Source organism: Castor canadensis, chromosome 14, assembly GCF_047511655.1.
Source record: "Castor canadensis chromosome 14, mCasCan1.hap1v2, whole genome shotgun sequence".
In the NCBI taxonomy this organism is placed as follows: Eukaryota; Metazoa; Chordata; class Mammalia; order Rodentia; family Castoridae; genus Castor; species Castor canadensis.
This window is the reverse complement of record NC_133399.1, coordinates 41,347,779-41,358,445: the sequence shown is the minus strand read 5'-3', so window position 1 is coordinate 41,358,445 and position 10,667 is coordinate 41,347,779. Positions and strand designations below refer to the sequence as shown.

At 54.7% G+C, this 10,667-nt stretch overlaps 1 protein-coding gene across 2 annotated transcripts in view; it reads left to right on the top strand.

Moving 5' to 3' along the window:
* Positions 1 to 622: 622 nt before the first annotated feature.
* Positions 623 to 10,667, top strand: part of Mllt1 (MLLT1 super elongation complex subunit) — a 59,745-nt gene continuing 49,700 nt past the window's right edge. Inside the window, exons 1-2 of one of the 2 annotated variants that reach the window (XM_020166529.2) lie at positions 623 to 781; positions 9,833 to 10,013. In XM_020166529.2, the coding sequence (XP_020022118.1) occupies positions 770 to 781; positions 9,833 to 10,013 (193 nt within the window). In that variant the 5' untranslated portion in view covers positions 623 to 769. The remainder of the gene's footprint in view (positions 782 to 9,832; positions 10,014 to 10,667) is intronic. The other variant, XM_020166528.2, reaches the window with a different exon arrangement.

Here is a 10,667-nt window from a genome sequence, read left to right as displayed (position 1 = left end):
TCCTGTCTAAATGAACAAATCATACTCTCGATCCTTTTAGTATAGCACGATTTCAAATGCACACCATTCCAACAGCTTGGAGTAGCATCTTATACAGATGCAGAAACTGACACTTAGGGAGGAAGAGAAGGAGGCTGTATGACTTGCCCTGAAGATCCAGGATTGGAGAATCAATCTCCAGTTGCAAAGCTCATTCCATTACATAGTAGCAACACGCAGGCAGGAAACTAAAGTGTCCCTGGAGCTCCCTCCCCAGAGCTCGAACCTGCAAGTGGAGGGCGCCCCCGGGACATTCGTGCCCAGGACGCTCGGGTCGCAGTGCGCAGGCGCCGCGCGCCCGTCCCGCCCCCGCCCCCCTCCACGTGCGGCGCACACCTCGCTCTTTCCTCGGCAGGGCTCGCCCCGCGCCTCCCTGCCTCCCTTCTCCCGCCCCTCCGGTCCTGGCCTGCCATTGGCTGAGGGCTTCGTCCCTCCGACCGCAGCCCGGCAGGCCCCCGCTAGGCAGGAAGTCCCGTCCTACGAGCGGCTATCCGTCCTGAGGGTTGGTTCAAGTGGCTGTCACTCGGGGCCGTGGCCCAAGTCGGCGGCGGGGGCTCGCGGTCCGCGAGCGACCCGGACTGGCGGTGGTTTCCGGTTCCGCGGGGCTGGCGGGCGGGCGGGCAGCCGGGAGCGGCGGCGGCGGCGCCTGACAGACAATGAGGGCGGCGGGGAGGCGCTGAGCAGCGGCGGCGAGCGACGCGGGGCCCGGGGGCGGGGCGGGACGCCAGCCATGGACAATCAGGTGAGGAGCGGCCGCGCCGCCCGGGCGCAGCCCGCCCGGCCCCCTCCCTTCTTCCCTCCGCCCGCCCGCCCTCCTGCCCGGCCCTCCTTGGTCCCGGCCTCCCCGCCCCCGCTCCGCTCCCGTCTGCCCCGCTTTGTGCTCGTCCGCCGCTCCCCGGGCCTTTATGCGGGGTGGGGGCGCCCCTCCCGATTCGCGACCCCAGCTCGGCCTGAGCGTCTCAGAGTCCCATAGGGACCCCAGTCTGGTTCAGAACCCCCTGGGACGGCCCTCGGATCCGTAGTGCGATCCTGAGCCCCCTGGGGAGCTCATCCTGGTCCAGGACTCTTTGAGATGCTCCTCGGAACCCCAGGCCGAAGATGCCTTTGGAGACCCCAGGGAGACCCAGAGTTCCCACAGACAGCTCTGGGGTCCCCAGTCTAGCCCCAAAGCTCCTTTAGATTCCTCTACCCCCACCTCCTCCCCAGATTTGGCCTGGGCCCTTTTTCCCCCTTAGAATCCAGGGCCAGTGCATGAGTCCTTTTCTCTGGAACCTTGACCCGAGTCTCTTCAAACTCCACGAACCCTCAACCAGCTTCCTGTTCCCCCTTCAGCTTTGAGCCTCCCCCACCCCCCATCACCTCCCCTCCATCCTTCCAGGAACCCAGGCCCAGCTTAAGCCATCTTTCCTTTGGTTGCCAGCCTGGTCTGAGCCTCCCCTCCCCTCTAAGCCAACTCCTGCCATATCAGAACATCCCTTTCACCTCACACCCTGATTAGGGCCTGAGCTACCTTGTCTCCCTGGGACCCCAGCCTTTGCCTTTTGCTACAAGGACTCAGGCCTGGGTAGTGTCTCCTCTTTCTGGACTCAGCCCTGCTGCCTGGTCCTTCTCTGTTTTCAAGGTTTTGATCGTTCTCCTTTGGACCACAGGACCTAAGAGGCTTATCTTCCCTTCAGACTCTTCTAGTAGACCAGGGCCAGGGGTAGTTTCTTCTTTGACCTGGTACCCCCTAAACCCTTCAGACCCCTGCCCTATTTCCCTCAGCTTGGACCCTTTTTGCCTTTGGACTCTGATTACACTTACCCACGTTTCACCCCAGTTCAGATCTCTTGTCCCAGTCAGGATCCTCTGATCTCAGCTGGCCTTGTTTCAGTCCCACAACCTCCCCTCAGGTCCCCTCAACGTCCCTCACCCTTTACCCAACCCCCACTCACACTTTCGGGGTCTCCCACTCTATCCCAGCACCCCCTGGCCTGACTCATTTTTCAACCACTCCCCTCTCTCCCTTGTTTTCCCTTCCTTCCCCAGCAACTCAGAGGCTCAATCCAAACCCAGGTGGATTCCCCACCTCCCTAAAGTCCCTTGGGCCCCTCCCCTTCAAGTCTGGAAACTACCCCATTTCCAGTCCTGTTGGTTCTTGTAAAACCTGACGCCTTTCTGGCCCCTGGTTTCCCTGTCACCCAAGTAAGCGCCTTTCCTTCTTCCTCAAACCAGTGCCACTGCTACCCCCAACTCAGGGTCACCTTTTCAACCTCCTCTGCCACCTGGCTTTCTGGGGCAGGAGGCCAGGGTGCGCATTGTGGGCCTGTGGGGGTGGCAGCCGAAATCTCCTCTGTTAGCAAGGGCAGGTTAGGGCGTCCCTGGCTGCTGGCGCCATGGAGGCGCCTCTGTCTGGTAAGGCGCTGTGCAGCTGTGTGGTTTTCAGGGGCTGAAGCAAGGGGTTGGTGCTTCTGGTCCCTACTCACCATGGCTGCCCTGCTGGCTTTGGTGTGGCCGGTGTCTGTGAAGAGGTGAGGGAGGGGGATAGCACCTAGTTGGTGGATCCACATGTTGTGGTGTGAGTTAATTTCCCTCAGACACAGTGCTTGCTGCTTCTGATCCTAGTTGAGTTAACCAAACAAAATGTTCCTGAGTGTCCACTGTCACTGAAGTTCACTCCTGGAAAGTCTCATTTGCTACCATAGAGGCATAGAGAATGGCCCCTGTCCCCAGAGCCCCTGACTCCTCAGAGATCTTTGCCATTCCCCTTGTGATGTGCTGGGCCCTGAATGTCTGCCTGGCTGTACGTGGGATGGTGGGAAGAGGTGGCATTCTTGCTCTGTGACAGAGGGAAAGGTCCTGCTCAGGTGGCCCAGTTCAGCAGCCACCAGCACCTGTGGCTGTTTTAAATTTTAGGCAAGCAGTGTAAAAAGTCGAGCCTCTCGGTCACACTAGCCACCTTTTAAGTGCTCAGTAACCACCAAGACTGAGCTACTGGCCCTCTGTGGGTGGGGTTGGGGGGAAGGGGACTGCACAAACAGGACATTCCACCAGTGCAGAAAGTTCCACCTGACAGCCCTGGTCTAGGTCCTTGGGGAAGCACTGGTAAATGGAGCTGGTCCCAGAGGAAAGGAGGTGCTGATCTGAAGTCTGACTCTCCCAGCTGCAATTCCGTGCAGATTTGGGAGAGACCAAAAGCTCTGTCCCTTGCTAACAGAAAGACCCTTGGGGATGTGGGAGAGTGGTGTCATTTACCCAAGTAGGTGGGTTGGCTGTGAGTGTTCAGAGCAACTGGGCACACAGGAAGCACTTTGAATTGGCAGAATCTCAGCCTCTGCACCCCTGGGATGCCTCAAACCTGTAAATGCTTCATTGTCGTGGGAGCCCACAGCTCCCACTTGGCTCTCACTGGCTTTGGGGACTTTGCTTCTCTTACTGTTCTGATTTGACCTTCCCCTAGGACTTTGAGGCCCAGTTAAGAAGTGAGGTTTCCCATTTTGGGCTCCCAGCTTCTCTGCACTGACATCTCCGCCATGGCCAGGAGAATGTCCCTCTGGTTCTCTGCCCCATCCCTAACCCCATAGGTCTGATTCCCCTTTGGCGCATTCCATGTCTGAGCTGGTGTTGTCTATGGATCTGTATTTTTTCTTTTTGGCAGGGATGTGAGTAAACTGCTCACTTAGAAGCAGTGCCTGGGAGGAGCATGGTTTATCTCCAGGGCTGGGTGGGGAAGGGACCAACTTGTGACTTGTGACCAAGACTGCTTGGACACTGGCAAGATTGGAAAGGATCTGGGAGCAGATTGTTGGGTACTGGAGTTGCTCACGTTGCTGGGAAGGGTGTCAGCAGCTGAGCAGTGCTGTTCCCCAAAAGGCCCAGGGAGTCGCCTTCCCAGAAGGGTGGGCCTGGCCTCTGAGGTGGGCAGCAGCAAGAAAGATGAGACAGTGGCGTTGCGCTTCCAGTTCTCCACGCTCCTGCCACAGTTGGGCCTGGAGAGCATCTGGAGAGCAGCTGCTCTGTGATGATGTTCTGGGAGGTTTGCTTCTGATGCTGTGGCCAGGAGCAGCCCTCTGGCCACCCATTTTACAGATGTGGACGTGCAGGGCATGAGGGCCTGGAAAGGGTCAAGGCGACTGGGATTCTTCTCTGCACTTTTCCCCAAGCTTTCAAAGAAAAGCTTAGCATTACCCAGAGCACTGGCCTCAGGGCGACTGATCTGCTCCTCCTCCCAGCTCTGAAGCCTGAAAGGTGTAAAGAAAGCACTGAGGGCAGGGACCTGCATCCTTTTCCCATTTCCATCATTAGTCATCCTACTTTGCCAAGTGTGGGTTCAATAAAAGTGACCAGGAATTTGTTTTCTTGCAACCAGGCCCTGCGGGCTTGGCCATGGATGCATTGATTGAGGTTGTGCACATTCAAAAACAGCCACCAACCCTGCTCCCCCTGCCCCTGGGAGACACCTGGAACACTGTCTACACACAAGTGGGCCTCCCCTCATAGTGACTGTCAATCTTTCCAGGAACCTGAAAACTGAGGATTGGGGTGTGTTTGCATGTGCACACGTCTCCCTACCAATCTTAGAGGGTTCTGGAGAGAAATGCATCAAGCCCCTTCTCTTCTCTTTGGCATTAGCCTGTGCCCTGGGTCAGAGGGAGAGTGGATGGAGCCAGAAAAGGAGTGGAGTATGGCCAGCCAGTCATGGCCCCCAGTGTACCATACGTTGCTTAGGGAACAGGGCTTGGGGCAGCTGCGTGAGAGCAGCAGTCCCCAACATCTGGGTTTGTCTCTGCCTTCTAGGCAAGCAGTCCTCTACTTTGGAGGATTGGCAGGCACAGAGGGGCAGCCATCCTTTCCCCTTCATTCTTATGTTCCAAGTCAGTGGCTGCACCTGAGAGTTCCCAGCTGGGCCTGGAGGGAGAATGTTTGCACAGTGCAGTTTATTTGGTCTTGTTTTACCACTGTCCTGTGAGATTACCCAAGCCCAGTTACCTTTCCTGCTAGTGTGTGTGCAGAGCATGCTACCAGCAGCTGTGCGAGGTCCGGGTGGACTGCAGGACCCGTTGAGGCTGATGAGGGAGGAGACTTGGTGCTTTCTCCTCCTGAGAGGGGAGGGATCAGTGCATCCTAGGGAATTAGGTACAGCAGCCAAACGGCAGGCATAATTATACCAAATGGTAAAGTGTGAGTTCCCAGAGGAGTGGGCATTTGCTGGAAAGAATTCACACCAGAGAATCTGGGGAGATCTTACAAGTTAATTGCGGGAGACCTGCTGCCTGGGGCTCAGGCTTAGGGGAGGGTTCATGGGAAGCTGGATGATGGACAGAGCAGATGAAGAAAGGGCTTTGAGTTGTATGGAGCCGATTAGATGAGGCTCTCTTCCCTTTGCCAGATGAGGCCATTTCTATCTGCACCCAGAAAAAGCTGTACTAGAAGCCAGGGTCTGTGAGGCCGCCCTCTGGTATCTCTCTGCCTGCTTGCTCCATAGGATTCTGGCCTTTTGGTTTTAAGTGCCCTCTGCCAGCTGGCCTTGATAATGACAGTGTCCCAGTTGAGGTGTCCTGCCCAAATTTCACTGTCTCCAGTGGCCCTTGGAGCCCTTGGGCCACCCTGTCCATCGCTTTCTGATAGTCTTCCAGAAGTAAAGTGTCTAACATTTCCAGGGCAGGACCAGAAGGCCCCTTTGTTCTGGGCTTTTGTTGGGGAGTGGGCAAGGTAATCCCCGTGTACACAGGGAATTGGCACCCACCAAGGTCACTTGCCTCCATCCATTCCAGGGGTTCTGCAAAGTAGCCTCCAGGCAGCAGGTGGTCCTGATCCCTTGGAGGAACCTGCTGGATTGAGGAGTCCTTGTAGACGAGTTGAGGGATAGTTACTGGCAAGTAAGAGCATTTGTCCCGAGAGGCCCTTGCCTATCCCAGCACCACTCATCCTCACAGTCAGGCACCCCTCCTAGAGAATCAGCTGATTGTTTGCCTCAAGCCTTTGCTTCTGGTGGTGGGCTGTGGAAGGAGTCCAGGTAGAGTAGAGGAAGGAGGAGGTAGGACCCTTGGCTATGGAAATGGACTTAGCTGTGCTAATAAACCATCATGACCTGACACGTCAGAATGGCTGCCAGGGCTCCACTTCTTGCTGGCCTCCAGTTAGTGTAACTCGAATGTCCTACTGAATAAGTGGCTCCATTACAGCAGAGGCACAGACTCTGTTGACCATCCTTATCTTAGGAGGTTTCAGGGGAGTGTGCCTCAGTGGGTGCACCAGGGAGGGAGGTCGGCTGGGAGCCTTGATGCTGCCGCACACCCTTAACAGGGAGTCATGGCCACAGTTGGCGCCAGCCCCCGGGGCATAGATGTCACAGGCGGTGCTGGGGTTCAGTCTGCTGGCTATGATGATTACCCAGCACCGCCTTGGAATCTTCCTGTTTACTTTGGCCTCTGCAGCGCAGTTTTGGCGCCTACATTCTCCCCTGCTCCAATGGAACTGTGGTCTTCCATTCTTTCGCAATAACTGCCCTGCTGCTTGCATGCCCAGGGTTGGAACTCCATGTCATCAAAAATGCCAGAAAGGCAGCCGAGGCCTGAGCAGCCGGTTGGCACATACCTGACTTCAAGAAGACAATCTCATTACAAGGAGTTAACTCCAAAGGAGCAGATGGTGTGTCCTGTGTAATACCGTGTTGTTACAAGTTACAAGTATTTAGTGCTCACCTGTGGACCCCCACACACAACCCCAACTGTTCCAGGAGTGGCTCCTGTTTCTCAGTGTTGAAGCAGGTTGGAGGGGAAGGCAGAGGCTGGCTGAACGAAGTGTGTGTGGTGATTACAACCCATTAGGGGCAATGTAAATGTTGTTTGGGGTTTGTTTCTGTTGAACATTCTTCACATGCACTGCTATTCAAACAGATGCTTGTGGTCGATTTTAGTATTAACTTACTTACCCATATGGAGCTGTTCCTCTTCTCTCGCTTTATTATTATTTCTTAGTGACAAGGTTTTACTAACTTGGCCTATGTTAGTCTGGAACTCTGCATCCTCCTGCTTCAGCCTCCTTAGTGCTGGGATTACAGGTGTGCACAACCATTCCCTGCTTCATCTAACTTGTGGTGGGGGTATTTCCACTTGGATGTTCCTTTGGTACTCAGACATGTGAGCACTGCTCTTCCATTCCTCTCCCTCCCCATCCTCCCTGACAGAGCCATCAGCTCTGCTACCTGGATCTCAGTGTTACCGACTCTCCTCCCTCTGATCTGGCTGGCTCTCTTCTTTTGGCCTCTCTACCTCTCTTTCCAGCCTCTCCCTCTGGTTGCCTCCCAGCTGGCTCCTTGCTGCTGTTCAGTTGCTTCTCTTCTTTTGCCCATACTTTGCACAGATTGCAGAGCACTTCTTCTCAGACACTGTCTGTGTGCCCATGACCCAGTCCGTCATTCCTGCCATGCCTTGTTCTTCCCTCCACTGCCTTACTGAGTCACTGCTCTTTTCCTGGGAGCCCCAAAGGGACCATCGTCCTGAGCCAGGAAGCTCTTTCTGCCCCATTTCCTTTTTTAAATTAATTTTCAAAGTGATGAATAAAAATCGTGTACATTTATCATGCACTTATTTATTTATTTTTTTGAGGTTCTGGGGTTTGAACTCAAGCCTCGAGCATGTTGAGCACACATATTTTACCACTTGAACCCTGTCTCCAGTACTTTTTTCTTTTAATTTGCTTTTTAATTGATACATAGAACTTGCCCTGTTTCTCACACCCAGCTGGCTAAGTGCCTGGAGCCCCAGTCTTCTATCTACCCTGTCCTCATCTGCTCTATGGCCCTTTTGTCTTGGAAAGCACTCTGCTCCACAGAGCCGTGTGACCTGGAAGTTTCTCTGGTTAAGTTAATCCAGTGTTGCTGATGCACTGTGTGCCACGCTTCCAATATAGAGATGATAAGTCTGGTCCCTGCCCTCAGACTTCTCAGAGGCCTGGGGGAAAGCAGCCTAGGAGCAGGGGCAGGATGACGGAAGTAGCCAGGAGTTGTCTGTGGGCTTCACTGATGGCTGCTTGCCGTGCAGTGACCCAGAGGACCCTGAAGGAAGGAGCCCTTGAGCTGGGACTTTAGGAACCAGGATGACTTTAGCCAGCAGAGAAAAGAGCTTAGGGGACTGTAGGCTGTGATACACAGGCAGTCAGGGGTGGGTATCTGTATGTATTTGGAGCCAGTCTGATTGAGCCGGAACACAGGTATATGCATTTCCTGTGTTTCCTATGTTCTGACATGCTGAGACACGCTACCAACTTAGTACCACCTTCACTTGTACAGCCATGTATACACGGGCAAGGGCTGGAGACCTGCAAAGTATGAAACATACATGTGGACACCCAGATGCATTCTGACTTCAAAAGAATTGCCCAGTGAAGATAGCTGAGTATCCCAGACTTGTGGAGTGCACAGGTGCAAGAGAGTGGGGACCTCATTCTGAGGGGTGGCAAAGTTGCAGGAATGGAGAGGGAGGGAGGCCAGCCAGGCATGGGCACCCAGCCAGGTGGGTTTGAACAGAGACAGGTCAGGACCACACACAGTCCTTTAGTGAAAAACAATGTTGAAAGACACAGATGGGCCCTCTGGTTCTGGGGCCAGGGAGGGTGCCTGTGGAGGGGAGGGCTGGCCAAGCTGGTGCGTGGGAGTTCCTCTCCTACTCAGGCCTGGGATTGCATCCTTGCTTATCTGGGCATTTTGTACCAAGTGTCCACTTGGTCTCTGCTTCCTTTTGTAACACTTTGAGGGCTGGTGGAGTGGTTCAAGTGGTAGAGCACTTGCCTAGCAAGTATTGATGCCCTGCGTGAAAACCTCAGTACCCAAAAAGAAAGTCCTTTTGTAACTTTCGTTTGCTACTAGGTGTCAGAGTTGTGTCTGTTAAAGTCTGGGGAGGTCTTTACAGAGTGGTGTTTACAGGACCTTCCCTGTCTATGCCTGCCTAACTGTGATGAGTGCTTTGAAGGCTGGGGGCTGCCTTGTTGTGGGCACAATGTCAGACTCATGCAGCATGGAGGGAGCCCAGGTGCAGAGGCTGCAGGTCGACCTGGGACCTGTTATTGGGTGGCTGCATGTCTCATTAGGAACCATCCTTTGTGCTTTTGAAATGGAAAGCCCATGTTTGCTGAGAGAAGGGCTCTGTGCTCATGTCTTGGGGCTTGAGTATGAAAGCCCTAGCATTGAGGTGCTTCGATGGCTTTGCTAAGGAGGCGGGATGGCAGATGGTCAGAGAGCGGCCATGGAGTATGCAGACCTGGACTTAAATACCAAGCCCTGCTCCTAACTAGCAGGGACCTTATGTGTGCTGCTTAGCAGCTCGCTGTCAGAGCCTCAGTTTCCCCATTCACATTGTACTCATGCAACAGTTGTATTCATTGAGAGCTCAGTGGGAATTTCCCTTTCCCCCCAAGAGCTGATGTTGGGGGAGCAGGTGGCCAGCTCAGAGGCAAGGACGTGATGGAGAACCTCAGGGGCAGGGTGGGGGTCTTCAGGAAGACTCTGTGCAGAGTGAGAAGCTGAGGGGAAGAGCACAGAGGCGGAGTGGCCAGAGGCCACTGGGCTGGGCTGTCAGGAGGACCAGGAGGAGGATGTGGACGCAGATGGAGGAGTGGTGGGCTGGTGTGCACTCGCAGGGGAGATGGGCACAGAGCCTCTGCACAGTGCTGGGGCTGAGAAGCCCCTGGAAGCGTCTGCCATCTCCTTCCTGGTTTGGAATTATATTGCATGATGTGGGGGTACCCCAAAGATGAAGGGACAGAACAGCTTGGCACAGTTGCATACTGACCTTCCTGCCTCTCTCTTCCCCAGTGCACAGTCCAGGTCAAGTTAGAGCTGGGACATCGAGCCCAGCTGCGCAAGAAGCCCACTACAGAGGGGTTCACTCATGACTGGATGGTGTTTGTCCGTGGCCCCGAGCAATGTGAGATCCAGCACTTCGTGGAAAAGGTGGTCTTCTGGCTGCATGACAGCTTCCCCAAACCCAGGCGCGGTGAGTGGTCCAGCCTTGTCCCATCTGCATTGTTCCCCAAGGTGATCCATGTGCTTTTCCTGGCCCTTCCACGTGGAGTGTGGAGGCAGCAGTGGGAAGAGTGGAAGAGGTGGTAGTAGTGGGTCATCCCTCAGACCCTGGCTCCAAGAGGGGCAGGAGGGTGCTGCAACCCTCTGGTGACTAATCAGGAGACTGCTTGCCAGGCATACATGCAGTTTGCAGCCATTGTAAGAGTTGATAATATCTGCAGGGTAGAGACTATGAGGGCCCCTTTACTGCTGTCTGCTCTCCTACACAGCTCCCTTCCCCACTGCACGCTTTATTTAGGCTGCCCCGTCTGTGCCCCACCCACCTATGACACAGCAGCCCTTGTCTTCTTGGGGTACACAGACTGATGGAGCAGTGTATGATCAGAGATGACTTTGGGGAAGGGACCCCTCTCTTTTCCAGGAAGACTAGTGGAAGAATCTGGGGACAAGTGGTCCCTTCTGGGTTTAGGGGCCATAGCTGGCTCTGGTTTTCTCACCATAAAGGCCCCAGGGTGATGCTTAGGGCCACACATATCACAGAGTCCTTTTTTTTTTTGGCAGTACTACCACTGAGCTAGAGGGCCAGCCCCACTGTAAACATTCATTTCTTGAATGAATGTGTTGA